Raw genomic sequence first — 18,769 nt, forward strand, 5'->3', positions numbered from 1 at the left:
GGAAAAATCTCTTCATTCAGAGGGTTGTGAATCTTTGGAATTCTCTATCCCAGAGGGCTGTGGATGCTCAGTCATTGAGTAGATTCAAGACTGAGTTCTGAGATTGATAGATTCTTGGAATCTAAAGGAATCAAGCAATATGGGGTTAGGGTGGGAAAGTGGAGGTGAGGTCGAGGATCAGCCATGATCTTACTGAATGGCGGAGCAGGCTCAAGGGGCCGAATGGCCTACACCAGCTCCTGTTTCTTATGTTCGCAAATTAATGGCGGAACTCAACAATCCTCATTTTCCCAGCCAACATGTTGGGGATATTAACTTGGCAGAGCCATTCCTTGTTTGTCAGACTTTTACATATTCACAATTGATGGTCTTAATCTTTACTTCTTGGGTACTTGTGGAGAAATAAAGTCCTAAATGCTGGTTTTCCAGACAAATAAAACCCAGTTTCTTTCTGAAAGTCTCACCTCCAAAAAGCAACTTATGAGCTGAGGAAATGGCAGGAAAGTTGGTGAAAAAGAAAAGCTTATAATACCAAAATAAAGTATAGGGAAAATAAGGCGAGGTCAACTAGGCAGACCAAAAAAGTAAAATTAGAATTAAGTAGGCAGAGAGAGCAGGAAAAAACAAGAGTTTCAATGTTTTAAATTAAAATCAGAATTTAATTGCTTCAGTTAGCGGTGTGGAGTCAATATTACAATAACAAACCTACTTCTGAACAACACTATTACAGCTACAACACAAACATCTATTAGACAGTGTGGAAAATTGCCCAGGTATGTCCTGTACACAAAAAGCAGGATAAATCCAATCCAGCCTATTACTGCCCTATCAGTTTACTCTCAATCATCAGCAAAGTGATGGCAGATGTCGTTGACAGTGCTATTACAGTGCACTTACTTAGCAATAACCTGCTCACTGATGCTCAGTTTGGATTTCACGAGGGACACTCAGCTCCAGATTTCATTACAGCCTTGCTCCAAACAAGGACAAAAGAGCTGAACTCCAGAGGTGAAGTGAGAGTGACTCCCCTCGACATCAAGGCAGCATTTGACTGAATGCGGACTCAAGGAGCCCTAGCAAAACTGGAGTCAATGGGAATCGGGGGAAAACTCTCCACTGGTTGGAGTCATACCTAGTACAGAGGAAGATGGTTGTGATTCTTGGAGGCCAATTATCTCAGCCCCAGGATATCGCTGCAGGGGTTCTCAGGGTAGTGTCCTAGGCCCAACCATCTTTAGCTGCTTCATCAATGACCTTCCTTCCATCATAGGGTCAGAAAGGGAAATGTTTGCTGATGATTGCACAATGTTCAGCACCATTCGCAACTCCTCAGATACTGAGCAGTCTGTGTAGAAATGAAGCAAGACCTGGACAATATCCAGGCTTGGGCTGATAAGTGACAAATAACATTCATACCATCCAAGTGCCAGGCAATGACCATCTCCAACAAAAAAGAATCTAACCATCTCTGCTTGACCTTCAATGGCATTACCATCACTGGATCCCCCATCATCAACATGCTGAGGTTAACACTGACCAGAAACTTAACTGGACCAGCCATTTAAATACTGTGGCTACAAGAGCAGATCAGAGGCTGGGAATTCTGCAGTAATTAACTCACCTCCTGACTCCCCAAAGATTGTCCACCATCTACAAGGCACAGATCAGAATACTCTCCATTTGCCTGGATGGGTGCAGCTCCAACAACATTCAAGAGGCTTGACACCATCCAGGACAAAGCAGCCTGCTTGATCAGCACCACATCCACCACCTTAAACATTCACTCTCTTCACCACTGACACACAGTGGCAGCAGTGTGTACCATATACAAGATACACTGCAGCAACTCACCAAGCCTCCTTTGACAGCACCTTCCAACAGTTGCACGGGAACACCACTACCTGCAAGTTCCCCTCCAAGTCACTCACCATCCTGTCTTGGAACTATATCGTTGTTCCTTCACTGTCACTGGGTCAAAATTCTGGACCTCCCTCCCTAACAGCACTGTGGGTGTACCTACCCCAAATGGACTGCAGCGGTTCAAGAAGGCAGCTCACCACCACCTTCTCAAGGGCAATTAGGGATGGGCAATAAAATGAAGGTCTTGCCAGCAATGGTCACATCCCATGAACAAATTAAAAGAAAAGATTAAGGTTCAGGAGTAGATCTCGACTTTGTGCGGCAATGTAAACCGGGTACTTGTGAGTTGGCAGCCTGTCTTAACATCTCTTCCCGATTTCAGTCCTAACCAATCTACTCCTCTGTGTTTCAATGTCACAGCATAAAAACTGAAAAACTTACAAAAGTAGCCATCAAAGAGGGAGAGAAATTTCTTTGTTTATTCACTTCTCTTCATGTCCCTTTACTGTATGAAATGACACAAGGCCATAATCCCAGGAATGCAAATAACTGGTGTTTATGGACTTTCCAGAGGACAAGTCCAATCCTTTCTTTAGTTCCTCCTTCTGAGGAATTCTAAAATCATCAACATCAACAGATTTAAAACTCTACAAGGCATAACTGTACCTGGGCATTCAGAAAGAAGGTATTAGAGGGTGTGTGTGTGTGTGCAGTATTTTATCTGTTGTTGTAGCTAGGCATTTATCTGCGTTGCAATGTAAGGGGATAAATTCCATAGCAGTGGAAGCCAAAAGGATGGCCACCTTTTGCACAGTGTAAAATCAAACTTGGTTATCGGGAAATAAATGTTTTCTATGTCAGTTTGGTTCAGTGACAGCCCTCTTGCCTCGCAGCCATAATGTTGTGGGTTCAAGCCCTGCTTTAGGGCATTTTCCTTGTTGATAACGCCTCTGTGAAGCACCTTGGAAGGTTTTTCTATTTCAAAGGCGCTATTTAAATGCCAGTTGTTGTTGTTGAGCTGTCAGCTGAGGCTCGGTCAGTAGCATTCGCAACTCTGAGTCAGGAGATTGTGGGTTCAAGTCCCGCTCCAGAGACCTGAGCACAAAATATGACACACCTAGTGCAGTACTGAGGGAGTGCTGCATTGTTGGAGGTTCCATCTTTTGGATGAGGCATTAAACTGAGGCCCTCCCCCAGACCCGGTCCTCCCTCTTAGGTGGACACAAAAGATCCCATGACACTGTTTCGATGAGGAGCAGGGAAGGCCCCCCCCAGGTGTCCTGGACAATACTTATCCCTCATTCAACATCATTTAATAAAAAATCTGGTCATTATCACGTTTCTGTTTGTGGGAGCTGGCTGTGCACAAATTGGCTGCTGTATTTCCACATTACAACAATGACTACACTCCAAAAGTACTTAATTGGCTGAAAAGCGCTTTGGGACACCTTGAGGTAATGAAAGGCACTATATAAATGCAAATATAACTTATGTTTTTTGTTTTGTTAATTCAGTCTTGGGATGTGGGTGCCGCTGGCAAGGCCAGCATTTATTGCCCATCCCTAGCTTCCCAGAGCAGATGGTGGTGGGTCACCTTGGGTAGAAGAAGTTAGATTCCACTGAGTGACTTGCCGGGCCACTTCAGAATGCAGTTAAGAGTCAGCCACATAGGTGTAGAACTGGAATCTCACAGAAGGCCAGACAAGGTAACGGCCACAGATTTCCTTCCCTAAAGGGCACTGTTTTTTTTAAAACAAACAATCCGACAGCTTCATGGTCAATTCTACTGATATTATTTCCAGATTTATATATAGAGTCTGAGCATTTGCTAGAAAGTGTTGATGTGATCCACATGATTTTACTACATATATTGTGCATGTAAGCAGCATTATTACATAAAAAGCACAGAAAAGATGGTCCTTTTCTGTTCAGTATTTACTTATCAAAATTACTGCATTGCAAACACTTAAACCAGACTACGCCAGCATTTATTGCCCATCCCTAATTGCCCTTCAGCAGGTGGTGGTGAGCTGCCATCTTGAACCGCTGGAGTCCATGTGGTGTAGGTACACCAACAGTGCTGTTAGGAAGGGAGTTCCAGGATTTTGACCCAGCGACAGTGAAGGAACGGTGTTATAGTTCCAAGTCAGGATGGTGTGTGGCTTGGAGGGGAACTTGCAGGTCTTGGTGTTCCCATGCATCTGCAGCCCTTGTCCTTCCAGGTGGTAGAGGTCGTGGGTTTGGAAGGTGCTGTCAAAGGATTCCTGGCGCGTTGCTGCAGTGCATCTTGTAGATGGTACACACTGCTGCCAATGTGCGTCAGTGGTGGAGGGAGTGAATGTTTGTGGATGGGGTGCCAATCAAGCAGGCTGCTCTGTCCTGGATGGTGTTGAGCTCCTTGAGTGTTGTTGGAGTTGCACCCATCCAGGCAAGTGGAGAGTATTCCATCACACTCCTGACTTGTAGATGGTGGATAGACATTAGGGAAACAGGAGGCGAGTTACTCGCCTCAGGATTCCTAGCCTCTGACCTGCTCTTGTAACCACAGTATTTATATGGCTACTCCAGTTCAGTTTCTGGTCAATGGTAACTCCCAGGAAAACCTAAGGAAAAGTCTTCTATTTTGCCACATCCTAAACAAATATTGTAGACTTTATTGCATGCAGTACATGCAAAGCTACAATCTTGAATCAGTCTCTTTCCACAGTGCAGACTGGGCCTTTATTTCAATCCCTCTCATTGTCCCAAAATGTAACTAGTGCCTGGTGAATTCAGATTGGAAATCATCCTGAATCTAAATGGTTACCCTGCCCTCAACTAATTCGCTACTGTACGGCCGGAGATCAAATAGGTCTCTGAATCACACCCGTTTCTGAAACTGCACTCAGGATTAAAGGAGCGTGCAGCCTTGATATTATTAGGCTGTACGCACGATTGCTCTGCAAGACACAGGCATGCTGGTGGCTGTAGGTTTTCAGAGGGCGGAAGAAACGGTTTAAATTCTGCCAACAGCGACGACACGTCAAAAAAGTACTTCATTGGCTGTAAAGGGCTTTTGGACATCCTGAGGTCACGAAAGGCTCTATATAAATGCAGTCTTTCTTTCAATGTACTAAAATAAAATTATATTTCTTATGGTTCATCGAATTGTAACTTCATCTGAGGTATTAGTGAATATCGTCTGTACAATCTCTCAGTCAGCCCATTATTCCAGCTGTGAATTGACTGGCTGAAGGGGACTTGAGGGAAACCACGTCGAACCCTTCCCCTCCCCCGGTGAAGATCTTTAGCAGTACAAATGGGGAGTGTGCAGCCCACACCCACCATTCACACACACTGCAACTGAACTTTACAAAATGTTCGAGCGGCAATGCTTCTTGGTTGCGCTAACCATCCCCAGGATAAAACAAAGGTGGAACTTTCAGCAGAGTGGAAACCATGCCGTAAGATACGACATCATCAAGGTCGGAAAGGCTGTATTTTCAGCATGTTAAAGCTGAGCTGACGTGCAAAGAGGAACAACTGTTAAGTCTGTTGCTGTCAATGTGAATAGCGTCTGAAAAAATAAACACGCACATGCACTGCATTGACACCCAGCTCTAGAAAGCAAATAGTTGCTCCTCGCACCATTCATGCTGCAAGGACACAGCGTCATTTTGCACACAATCATTGCCGGCATAGGAAATTATTGCCTAAATTTCGATCCCTTGTAGACTGATCTCATTACAACAGAAGAAAAAAACAGGCATTCAGCCATGCTGGCTGCAATGCACTTTGTGAATTAAAAAAAAAACTGCACTATACTGGGCATGGGAGCTGAATGCAGATTGCTTAAGACAGAGGGCAATAGGGCGCTTTCCTTAACCTACTTCACCTTCTAAAACATTGGAAGTCATTCCATATTTAGATACAGCATGCCATTTTGTTTGAAATTAACAGAGCACTGTGGAGATCTGTTATTTTGCTTAGGGTATCTCAGGATAGTGGAAGCACAGCACTATTTTTCACTTCAATACTAAATATGGAAATTCAGCTGTGTAAGAGAAAGTCCTTTTGCCCTCACTAAGATTGGTAGCACTGTTCCACCTCACCCCTATCTGCTGTCTCCAATGTGTTGCCATGGTAAGATGCCTTCACCTGCCTGGGCCCTAAGCTCTGGAATTCCCTCCCTAAACCCTTCCACTACTCTCTGCTCCTTTAATACGCTCCTTAAAATCTACCTCTTTGACCAAGCTTTTGGTCACCTGTCCTAATACTGCTTTATGTGGGTCAGTTCAAATTTTGTCTGATGACATTCCTGTGAAGTGCCTTGAGATGTTTCACTACATTACAGGTGCTATATAAATGCAATTTGTTGTTGAGGTGCCCATAAATATATGCAATATGAATTCTTGGTCAGTAGATTGAGACTCACTACCATTCTTAGCAGGGACGTAACCAAGGACCACTGTAAGTTCAAAGTCAAATTACTAATTATTTTAACGTTTTGCTAGACACTGCAAAATAAAACAATTTTACATCTAAACAAATATTGACGGAATAACCCACAGCCAAACTTTCCTGGACATTTTAGTAAGATTGCAACAGATAACTGGTTAGGTCTAACACAACAGAAGCTACTCTTTAATCATTTCCAACACATATATCACATCACTTTTTAAACAAAGAACTTCCTTAGTTGAAGGCAGTTGAGCATAATTAATGAAATAGGGAATGATACTTACTTCAGCATAGCGAGAAAGGCACCGGGTTCAACATCAGGGATTCGAATTTCATCCTTATCTTCAGCAAGTTCCCCATAAAACATTGCATGAAATACTGAGCTCCCAACAGCCAAAACATACTGTAGGGATGGAGGAGGGAAGACCAGTTACAGTTTGTAAAATTACAAAAAGAACACCAGCAAGAACATAGGGACATCGGAACAGGAGGAGGTCATTCAGCCCCTCGAGCCTGTTCTGCCATTCAGTGAGATCATGGCTTATCTGTGACCTAACTCCATTTTCCCATCTTTGCCCCATATCCCTTAATACCTTTTGCTAACAAAAATGTATTAATCTCAAATGTAAAATTAACAATTGACCTAGCATAAATTACCATTTACAGAAAAGAGTTCCCAACTTCTACCACCCTTTGCATTTCAAACTGTTTCCTAATTTCACTCTTGAAAGGTCTGGCTCTAATTTGTAGACTATGCCCCCGAGTCCTAGACTTCCCAATCAGTGGAAATAGTTTCTCTCTATCTACCCATCTGTTCTGCTTAACATCTTGAAATCTTCGCACATCACCTGTTAACCTTCTAAATTCAAGGGAATACAACTCTAGTTTGTGTAATCTCTCCTCATAATTTAACCTTTGAAGTCCAGTTGTCATTCGGATAAACCTACACTGCACTCCCTCCATGGCCAATATGAAAGGTGTGGTGCCCAGAATTGCTCACAGTAACTCCAGGTATGGTCCAACCAGGGCTTTGTATAGCCGAAGCATGACTTCTACCCCCTTGTATTCTCGTTCTCAAGATATAAAGGGCAGCATTTCATTAGCCTTTTCGATTATTTTCTGTACCTATTCATGACATTTTCATGACCTCTGCACCTGGACTCCCAAGTCTCTTTGGGCCTCCACTATTTCTATCTTGTCACCATTTAGAAAGTCCCCAGTTCTTTCCATTTTAGGTCCAAAGTGGATGATCTCACATTTTCCTGCATTGAAATTCATGTGCCACAGTTTTTATTTTTTATTTAGAGATACAGCACTGAAACAGGCCCTTCGGCCCACCGAGTCTGTGCTGACCATCAACCACCCATTTATACTAATCCTACATTAATCCCATTACCCTCTCACATCCCCACAATTCCCCTACCACCTACCTATACTAGGGTCAATTTACAATGGCCAATTTACCTATCGACCTGCAAGTCTTTGGCTGTGGGAGGAAACCGGAGTACCTGGCGAAAACCCACACGGGTCACAGGGAGAACTTGCAAACTCCGCACAGGCAGAACCCAGAATCGAACCCGGGTCGCTGGAGCTGTGAGGCTGCGGTGCTAACCACTGCACATTCAAGTAATCTATCTAAGAAATTTCATTACCACACAAATAACCGCTGACAAATCTGAAAAAGACATTGCCCAAATACCCTAAAAAATTAAAAACACTCCTTCCTGTGCCCCAAGCCTGAGCAGGAACGTTGTTGCAGATGGAATTGAGGTTTCCTAAAGTGTAAAGACAAACCAGTCTACAGCACTATATCATTTTCCTGATCAACCACGAGCAGACCATCTCGATGATGACCCAGATTCTGGTGTAAAAGGATTCCCTTTGGCTGTGCATTTTCTACGGAGGTGCGGAACAGATCACATTATTATGAGGGGTAGGCCATTGGGTGGAACAATGGGTTTGGCACTTACACGCTGTTAAAATGATTTAGCAGATAAGCCTCCTTCACCACCCCAAGCAAATGAAAGAAAAAAACATTCATTTTTGCTGCAATTAAAACACTCGTGGCATAAACAAACCACTGAAGTGGGATGGAGAGAATGTTGGCATTTCTGATAACAAGCTGAATTTTCCACTGGAAGAAAATGGACTCATTTATTTTTTAAATGTTAGCTTTAAATAGGAAATACATTGTGTGCAAGGTAACATCAATGCTTTATGTAACAATCCATTAAAACAAAGTGTATTTGTGGGATATTGAACTCGTGTATCTGACTGAAGTAATGTCAGAGACAAAGATTTTAGTCTTTATTTAAATGTTAGTGGGTAAGATGGAAAATGGAACATCAGGACACGTATTGTGCTAAAGGTCAGCACCAAGAATTCCCGGGCCAGATTTAGAACAAATGCTGACTTTTACACCAAATGTATAGTAGTCACACTCCGTGATCTCCAAACATTGGTGTTTTAATGTTGAACACCATTATGTCACCTTATGGACACAGTTTATGCAAAATTTTAAAACCGTTTCCACTCAAACTCCAAATCGATCTGCTGAAAATGAACTACTTTTACAACCAATCCTCATGTATAACTCACTTGCTTACAATATACTATCCAAACATCTTCAGCAAAACTTTTGCAGCACTTCATGCTATAAAGTCATAGGTACATAGGCCATTCAGCCCCTCGAGTCTGTTCTGCCATTCAATGAGATCATGGCTGATCTGTGACCTAACCCCAATTACCCGCAAAAATGCATTAATCTCAAGTTTTAAAATTAACAATTTATCCAACATCAATCGCCATTTGTGGAACAGAATTCCAAACTTTTACCACTCTTTGCATGAAGAAGTGTTTCCTAAGTTCACTGCTGAAAGGTCTGGCTCCAATTTTGAGACTATGCCCCCTGGTCCTAGGCTCCCCAGTTAGCAGAAAAATGTTTCTATCTGTCTACTATCTGTTCCCCTTAATATCTTGAACGTCAATCAAATCACCCCTTAACCTTCTAAATTCCAGGGCAAACAATCCTAGCTTGTGTGGTCTCCCTGCATAATTTAACCCTTGGAGTTCTGGTAAATCTACAGTGTACTCCCTCCAAGGCCTTTCCTAAGATGTGGTGCCCAGAACTGCTCACAGTAGCTCCAGGTGTGGTTGAATTAGGGCTTTGTATGGCTGAAGCATGATTCTACCCCCTTGTATTCTATTTCTCCAGATATAAACGCCAGCATTCCATTAGCCTTTCTGAATAGGCTAAAAAAATTAAAGGAATGATTTTTAAAAAGCACATTTATAGTTTAATGAATAACTGATTGATAATTGGGCAAAGCAAGAAATTGCTTTTTTGAGAGTGCAGGTTATTGATGCACTTTCTGTCATTTGATGAATGATCATTTAACTTCCAGTACATGTGTTGCTTACCTTGTGTCCAGGCAACCGCTGAGTCCCTCCCTGTGGTCCCACCACAAAGTGAACATCTGCCATCAAATCGTTGTTAAACATCACGGCATTTCTAAGGGAGGGGAAATGTCACACGTGCATTCAATCAGAAAAGGTTACATGTCATGTTAATGTAGATAATTTTATGGGATAGAAGGAGGCCATTCAGCCCATGGTGGCTTTACCTGCTGATAAAAAACTATCCAGGCTAACCCACCTCTCCAGCTCTTGAAGAGTCATAACATACAGGACTAAGGACCAAGTGCATATCCAAGAGTTTTATTTAAATGTAACGAGGGTTTCTGTCTCTAACACACGTTCAGCAGTTCTAGATGCCCATCATCCTCTGGGTGGAAACATTTTCCTCAACTCCTCTCTAATCCTTCAACCAATTACTTTAAAGCAATGCCCTCTGGCTTTTGACCTATTTGCTAAGGGAAATAGCTTCTTCCTATCCACTCTATCTAAGCCCCTCATAATTTTATACACCCTAATTAAATCTCCCCTCGACCTCCTCTGTTCCAAAGAAAATAACCCCAGCCTATCCAAACTTTCCTCAAAGCTAAAATTCTCCATTCACAGTAAATGCACAACCCATGCCAGCATTTAATCTAATTCAATCTAAAATACTTGATGACAGCTTCCCCTGCATGCACCCACCCTTTACTCAGAACCAGGAGTGTCCCAAATCCCCTCTGCAAAAGATTGTTTCACAGGACTTCCCTCTCCTCACGTTGATAACGAGACTGTTTATTTTACCTCCAATCAGTGAATCTTACAGCACAGAAGATGGCCATTCAGCCCACTGTGTCTGTGCTGGCCCTATGAAAGTGCAGTTGTGCTTATTCCCACATCCCTGCTTTTTGTCCCTAATCTTGTAAGAACCTGATCCAACTTCCTTTTGATTAATTATTGATGGGAATCAGCTTCCACCAGCTATCCAGATCCCAGGGGCTCTGAGTGAGGACATTTGAACTGAGATGATTTTAATTTCAAAGCACAGCACTTTTTTGGACACGGAATTAAACCAGTTTTGGTGATCCCTCTTTGGACATTTTCTATTATTACTGGCCTCAGCAATCCAAAGCTACTATGAAAATAATCACCCATTATCAAACGCAACAGAAATATATCCAATTTTATCAATTTGCTTTTAAGTAACAGCTCCCTCTCAGGGCTTTCATCACATGTACTGCTCATTATTCCACCGTCGCACCCCCCCCCCCCCCCCCCCCCACCACCCCCCCAAAAAAAGGGGCTCTAGGTAGACCACAAGATAAAAAGAATAGCCATTTCACACTGATCACCTCAGGTAGAAGCGATTAATAAAGTACTCTGTGGATTTCTCAGTGTCAATTGCCAGGCTTTCAGGAAGCCTTGTAATCAAACTGTCACAGTGAAAACAGCAGCCTCAGCATTACCAGTAAATGCAGCACATTCACAAGACTTGGCTGTTAAGTTTACAAATTGTCCCCAATTTAAAACCATGTACAAACCTCAAAAAAACAAAAAGGTGCATCCCCGTAAATGCGGTCAGGACAAAAGTTGAAAGTTACCATTCCCATTAGACTGAGCTGTTTGGTGAAAGGGGGGAAATCACTCAGCTCGCAGGCACGGTAAAAGTATCTATTTTTTGGGGGGGAGGGGGGAAGTGTTGCCCCTTCTCCCGTTCTTACCTCTCTCGGATGGTGGGGTAGAGCCCCTGCCAGTTGGCAGCCTGGTGGATGGTGTTATTGTTGGTGAGGTTCTGCTGGTAGCTGTGGACACTGGTGCCGGGGCTCGGCGCTTTCTTGTTGCTGTACATCTCCGCAGCTACCCTCTTCTTCAGGGTGAGGATCTCGTAGCAGACGGGCAGCCGGCTGGCCTTGGATGCCTTTTTGGATTTCTTCACCGCCTCTGGAAGCATCAGGAAGAAAGTGAGACACTTCATGTTCCTTCTCTTGGCATCAACCATGGGTGCATCTGAAAGTGATCGGCACAGCCGCGGAGGCTCAGGAAGGGAGAGAGGAGAAAGGGGGGAAAGAGGACTCGCTCAAGCTCTGGGCAATAGAGGGTTAAATTTTATCAGGTTCAAATTCACCCCCGGGCTTGGGAAGCTCCCCCCCGCGCCCCCAACCCCCTCTTTTACTCAAGTGTGATAGGAGGTGAGGAGTCTTCGCTTTAACTGCAGCATCCTCATCCAGTGCCCAGATGTTTTCTTGCACTGTCCTTCCAGCTGTGCAGAGGTGGCCAAGTGATGGTTATTAGGGATTATTGGGAATTGAGTCCTGCCGCAGATCGGATTAAAAAGAAGCAAGATTCCTTGTCTCTCTCTCTCTCTCTCTCCCTGTGTTATAAGCACGAAGGACTTGGCTGAGTTTCTGTTGCTATTGCAGCTCTTTGCTCCCAGGGCGGCTGTCGAATGATGAAAGTTGCTATTTCTCCCTCACCCACCAACCCCTCTTTTAAAAGAAATAAACAGCGACCGAGATTTTCCTCCTGTAGCCCGAGAGTAGCTGTTAACAAACAACTGGGAGCCCCGGCTGCGACTGGGCACCAATCTATACTGACACCTACTGTAAATAGGCAGAGCCAGTGCACAGCGCCCGCAGTTAAAGGCACCTCGCCCTCCCAGCTCGCTGTGTATCACCCAACACTGCCCTACCTTCATCTACCCTCCCACAAGACAGAGACTGGGACAACCCAGCATTGCACCAGGTCTGATGGGAAAAGCACATCTCAATGTGCTCTGTGTGACACTCATTCAGGACGCCAGTCCTCCACTATCAAGTGAAGTCTGTACAGAGTGACACCACCATTCCTGGACAGAATAGAGACAATTATGTAACTTCCCCGCATCAATCACGCCAGGAGACATAAGAACATAAGAAATAGGAGCTGGAGGAGGCCATTCAGCCCTTCGAGCCTGCTCCGCCATTCAACAAGATTATGGATGATTTTCTACCTCAACTCCTCCTTCTCGCACTATCCCCATATCTCTTAAATTCCTTTAGTACCCAAAAACCTCTGTCTTGAAAATCATCAATGATTGAGCATCCACAGCTCTCTGGGGTGGAGAATTCCAAAGATTCACAACCCTTCGAGTGAAAAAATTTCTCCTGATCTCAGTCCGGCCCAGTATTCTGAGACTGCGACCCCATGTTCTCGATTCCCCAGCCAGGGGAAATATCTTCTCAGCACCACTTAAGAATTTATGTTCCAATGAGATCACCTCTCATTCTACTAAACTCCAGGGAATATAGGGCTCGTCTACTCAATCTCTCCTCATAGGCCAATCCCCTTATCACAGGAACCAGTCTAGTTGAAGCTTTGTTATGCTGTCTCAAGAGTAAGTATGTCCTTCCTCAGGTAAGGAAGCCAAAACTGCACTAAAAACAATACTCCAGGGCCTCACTAATGCCCTGTATGATTGTAGTAAGATGTCTTTACTCCAATTCCTTTCTAACAAAAGCTAACATACCAGTTGCCTTCCTAATTACTTGCTGTACCTGCATGTTAACTTTCTGTGATTCATGTATTGCACTGCTGTAAATGACTGGGATTAACTTTACACACATGATTTGCATCGTGTAACTATCCTCCACTCATTGCATCTTGCTGGAGAAACCACCCTGCTTTTATTGGGAGCATTGCTGCAATTTCAGTCATGAGTTCTGTTTCCTCTAGTTTGTAGACTATGTCTAAATAAACTCTACAGACTGTTTGCTGTAGTGTGCGCTGTTTAAACAGACTCTGCCGAGTAAGTAGACTTTGTCGTAAGTCCCATTCCGCTTTAAGGTCATTAGCTGACAGAGTGTTGTCAATAGACCCTCTGATTTAGGAATAATTCCAAATGTTGAGTAGATTAGGATTATTTTCATTAGAAAGACGAAGGTTGAGGGGGGACCTGATTGAGGTGTACAAAATCATGAGAGGTATAGACAGGGTGGATAGCAAGAAGCTTTTTCCCAGAGTGGGGGATTCAATTACTAGGGGTCACGAGTTCAAAGTGAGAGGGGAAAAGTTTAGGGGGGATATGCGTGGAAAGTTCTTTACGCAGAGGGTGGTGGGTGCCTGGAACGCGTTGCCAGCGGAGGTGGTAGACGCGGGCACGACAGCGTCTTTTAAGATGTATCTAGACAGATACATGAATGGGCAGGAAGAAAAGAGATACAGACCCTTAGAAAATAGGCGACAGGTTTAGATAGAGGATCTGGATCGGCGCAGGATTGGAGGGCCGAAGGGCCTGTTCCTGTGCTGTAATTTTCTTTGTTCTTTGTTCTTCTATTTTCCATAACACAGAGCCTGTGACAATTGAACAGAGTCTAGACATCCGATTAGGTAGTTGAGATGTGCCTTTCCATTTAAATAGTCAGAATCCCTTTGAGGTACTCATTAAGGAACAAGGGTGCTTTACTATCAAGTTAAGCTCTGTAGAGTAAAAGCAAAATACGGCAGATGCTGGAAATCTGAAATAAAAACAAGAAATGCTGGAAATACTCAGCAGGTCAGGCAGCATCTTTGGAGAGAGAAGCAGAGTTAATGTTTCAGGTTAGTGACCCTTCATCAGAACTAGCTGTGTAGAGGTCTAGCATCCAATTCAGTTTGTCACATGTTTACAAAAAAACTTTGTTCCCGCTTTTAAGGGCAGTCATCCATAATATAAAAAAAAATAGAGTACTGCCCTTTTCAGGTGAAACAATTGAAGGTGTTAGCAGCAGCAGCAATCCAACCTTAGTAAAAAGAAATAATTCCAATCCATTTCAGATCAACCCTCATCTTTCCACAGAGAATTTCAAAGACCTCCAATAGCTCATGGACGGGGACATTTGTGTCAGCTTGGCTCAGTTGGTAGTGTTTGCACTGGCCTCTGGTTCAGGATCTCTACAGTGGAGACAGGTGAGGATCAGCTTACCTGATACTACAGGAAGTATTAAAACCACTGCTGTTCGAATTAAATAGAAATTAAAATGGGGAGAGGAGGGGGTAAAATCAGTGAAGCCTTTTTTTGTGACCTCCGCCCTACTTAAAAAAAAAATCTTTGCCTACTCAATCATTTTCTAAAAGCTCCTTTGTGAAGCATTCATCGACAGAGATGGAAAGATAAGTACACACCCTGAATGTAACAGTTAGCCTATTCTCTACTGTATTAATAAGATTTACTTATGTTTTCAATCATACCAAAAATTCTCTTATCAGAGGGCAAAAATGAGGTTTAAGAACGATGTCGGCTAGTGGAATCACTTTAAGATGATCTCACCAAGAAAGAAACAATTTACTTCAAACAAAGATTTTGCGTGCACACTCAAAGCATTTCAGCCAGTTTCTTGTAAAATAACAGTTCTTGGACCACTTGCTGTGCATGGGTGTCTCTGTGACTTAAAAACAGAAAGTGCTGGAAAACCCCAGGTTAGGCAGCATCAATGGAGAGGCAAACAGAGTTAACGTTTCGTCACAAAGGTCATCGACCTGAAACGTTAACTCTGTTTCTCTCTCCACAGATGCTGCCAGACCTGCAAACTATTTCCAGTTGTTTCTGTTTTTTATTTCAGATTTCCAGCATCTGCAGTATTTTGCTTTTGTGTCTGAGACTTGGTCCATGTCAACAGTGAATACATTTGAAAGCCAATAGTGGTCAAAAAGGTGAATTGGACATAAGATACATCCATGAGCAAGTGCAATAAGTGTTGGCTTGTTCAAGGTGTCTTCCATCATGAAATCAGCTGCCTTTTCCCTCACTGAAAGAGTCCTAATATACAGAATTCTTGGTTAGCATGCTTCAACACTTGAGAAAATTGCAAAAGACATGGATAGAACCATTGCACTAGTGAAACTCCTGAGTGACACTTCCTTTGAACAGTTCCAGCCCTTGTTTGTAGCAAACAGCATACAAAATCACAGATGCTGCCAGACCCGCTGAGTGGTTCCAGCATTGTTTTTATTACAAAATCCAGAAGTGTAATTCGCCAAGTTTGTTTAAGTCTAAGACTGCAGCGTTTTATACAGTTGCTTGCACCTTTAAAGTATTAAAAGAAGAAATACTACCTATTATTATAAGCAGAATATTGGTGACAGCATAATGGTCATGTGATTGCATTTATGATTCATGAGTTTCAGAATTCATTCTTGCCTTCTTGAATAAAACAGGTGTGCCCAGCTGTTCAACATCCTATAACTGTTCCTCATAGGAAAGCCTTCCGGGATGAGATCCATTGCACTTTACAACAACACAAGAACTACCTATAAAGGCTGGCTTTACTGGTGAATTGGTTCCAGCATTAAAGCTCCCAGAATAGATTTTCTTTAACAAACGTTATTAAGAAAACAAGCAATCAAAGCAGAAAATGTTACTATCTATTACAATCCTAGCTTCACCATATATTTACTGCAGTATGAGTTTCAATGGTTTATATTTACTGTATACCCAAGGCATTTAGTAATCTCAGATATAACTGGGTGTTCCAGAGGTTTTCAATGTCACACAAATTGACTGCCTAATTTTCACAACTATGCAAATTCTGGAGCTTTTTTCAAGTCAGACTCATTTCTACTATCAACTTGGCACTTTCCAGTAGGTTTCCGCATACAAGTCTTTTTTTTAAAAATGTTTTATTTCTCGCAGTACAGTTTGCAGCAGCTGAGGGAATAAATGCAACATACAATTGATGTGCCAGGTTGGTGGCCTAAAAAAGGAACTAAGATACATTTTGATGTTATTAATCAGATTTGTACTTGCCAAAACAAACATCAGGGCTGCTGATATTTAAATGTACATTGTCTAGTGTCTACCACTACCGAAATAATGACTTCCCTGTCACGCAAAAGAAACCTGCGATGGCAATTAGTACGGGAGGAGGATTTGACAGTTACACATCCATTCTACCCAGCATAATTACTGCAATTGGAATATAATGCAAAAAGGGTTAGATCTACACGTACAATGATGAGCTGATGCAACAGGTATAATCAATCCTGCAAACAGATTTGTTTTTGGAAGAGAGGGGAGGCAGACCAGGGAAGCAGAAAGGTGTCGCTCCATTTTACACAGAGTCAGGGACAGGGAGGTTGTTGCTGTTTGCTAATAATAATGTTAGCAGTTAAGCTACTTCCAATTAGAGAAGAAGACGCAGAGTAAAATGGGCAGCTATAGCACAGGAAAATAAATAAAAAGAACAGGCTTACTTTATTGGAAGATACAGTGAGGGGGTGAGCAGCTGGAGGAGGCTGGAAAAGGACAAAGTTATTGTGGTGCAAACACAGGATAGAAACAAATAATGGGATCAATGACTCAATACAAAACAGCTTAAAGATGGGCAAAACGCAGGCACCTTCAAGGTGTTTGCAGGGTAATTTTTGCACCATCTATAATTCCAAGAACTGAGAGGTTGTAATCTCTACTGTGCTAAATAGTGATCCCGACTGAGAACCACATCTTATTAAATTTCTATAAACATTTATTTCTGTCCATTGAAAATGGGAAGTCCCCAGCAGTCAACCTACTGATATTTATTCAAGATAGGAGTCTAAGGCTGAGGTAAGAATTCAGAAGAGCACTGTAGTTTCTTGATTTGCAAGTTGTATGTGCAGCTGTATGACTGGAGACCCACAAGGCTTGGCAAAGGCCAGGATTATGCGAGCTAATGAGGTTTGATAAACTTGAAAGCCCCACTTTCCCAGCTGCCTCAACTATTTCTGCTATGTTCCACATTTTAGCCCCTGCTGCTCTTCAGGACTGAAAGCTCGTTCATGGATGATGCTTTGAGAGACAGTCATGTCCCAAATATCAGGATCCAACACCCATGATAAAGCCATGATAAACAGCAAAAAGGAATTTCCAAGGCTCTTTTGCAGCTATATTACCGTAGTGGTTATGGTACTGGACCAGAGTTCATGGCGGTAATTTTAACTACAGCCCCCCAACAAAAAAAACAGGCGGGTTTAGTACTTGCTGGAGGTTAAAAAATCTGAAATAGGAACCCAACCTGCCTCGAATCTGACAACTTCTGGTTTTAATGAAAGCAGTTGAGGAGTGGGTGACAAATCTGCACGCAGGGGGTAGATCAGTCCTTTTAAGGAGGCTGCGTGCCTTCATCTTAACAGTGTTCCTACTTCTAACTTGGTTTCCTCCTCCTTTTAAGACGATCCTTAAAACATAGCTTTTTGACCAAGCTTTTGGTCATTCTAACCCAATATCTTCTTAAGTGGCTCGATGTCTTATTTTTTTTAGAGTGCTGTTGTGAAGTGTTTTCGGATATTTTATTATGTTAAAGGTGCTATATAAATATAAATTATTGGAGCTTGGTTGGGTTTCCCAGGCCTTGGGAAACTCGGCAGGTACTAGGAGGCAAGAGGGGCTGGATCCAGATGGTAATTGCCTTTACCGCACTGTTTCTGGGCCAGGAGTCTTTCCTCCAGATTCAACACGCTACCCTGTAAACCCCACCCAGCCATCTCACTGCTCCCCACCCCCTCCAGATAGGACCCTGCCCCACTTTACCACCCAACCACCATCTACCCACCACCCACCCATCCCGATCTCTCCCTACCCTTTGACTGCAATCTCTTGGTGCTTCCCTACTTGCTGTTTGCTCAAAATGTCCTCGTCTTGCAGGTAAGTAGCTTATTTTGCCTCCAAGCGGACTTCACATCCGGCACGGGTACCTGCCACGGTCAAAATGGCATGGGGGTTGGCCAATGACAGGCACGCCACCCAATGCCACCCCATGCCATTTTGTGTGTCCCCCCACCCCCCCCACCCCCGGCCTCCCAGCCCATGGTTTCAAGTCAGAGTCAAGGAAGCCTCCTGCTGATCCCAACCATTACCCCCAACTGGTGAACTATGGCGTCTTGTGGCTCACTCCTGCCTCTCAGCCAAAAGGCTCCAGGTTCGAGTCTCGCTCTCAGGCTTGATGGCCATGGAAGGAGCATTCATGATATGGCCTGTCAGGTTGTCAAGCAGCCTGCGAATCCCTCCAAAAGTCCAAGCTATTTTCTAAAGGAGTGTGAGATACTAAATAAGTGATGAACTAGTAAGTCATCCATATTGAAGCTC

The 18,769-nt window shown here is 43.2% G+C and overlaps 1 protein-coding gene across 3 annotated transcripts in view; it reads right to left on the reverse strand.

Moving 5' to 3' along the window:
* Positions 1-18,769, reverse strand: part of LOC137376210 (BTB/POZ domain-containing protein 3) — a 61,354-nt gene that overhangs the window by 8,497 nt on the left and 34,088 nt on the right. Inside the window, exons 1-4 of one of the 3 annotated variants that reach the window (XM_068044325.1) lie at positions 12,735-12,823; positions 11,415-11,634; positions 9,721-9,811; positions 6,585-6,703 (exon numbers count right to left, since the gene is read on the reverse strand). In XM_068044325.1, coding sequence (XP_067900426.1) covers positions 6,585-6,703; positions 9,721-9,811; positions 11,415-11,542 — 338 coding nt within the window. In that variant the 5' untranslated portion in view covers positions 11,543-11,634; positions 12,735-12,823. Of the gene's footprint in view, positions 1-6,584; positions 6,704-9,720; positions 9,812-11,414; positions 11,794-12,734; positions 12,824-18,769 lie in introns of those variants that run through there. The other 2 variants (XM_068044324.1, XM_068044323.1) reach the window with 2 other exon arrangements.

This window comes from Heterodontus francisci, chromosome 13, assembly GCF_036365525.1.
Source record: "Heterodontus francisci isolate sHetFra1 chromosome 13, sHetFra1.hap1, whole genome shotgun sequence".
NCBI classification, from domain to species: Eukaryota; Metazoa; Chordata; class Chondrichthyes; order Heterodontiformes; family Heterodontidae; genus Heterodontus; species Heterodontus francisci.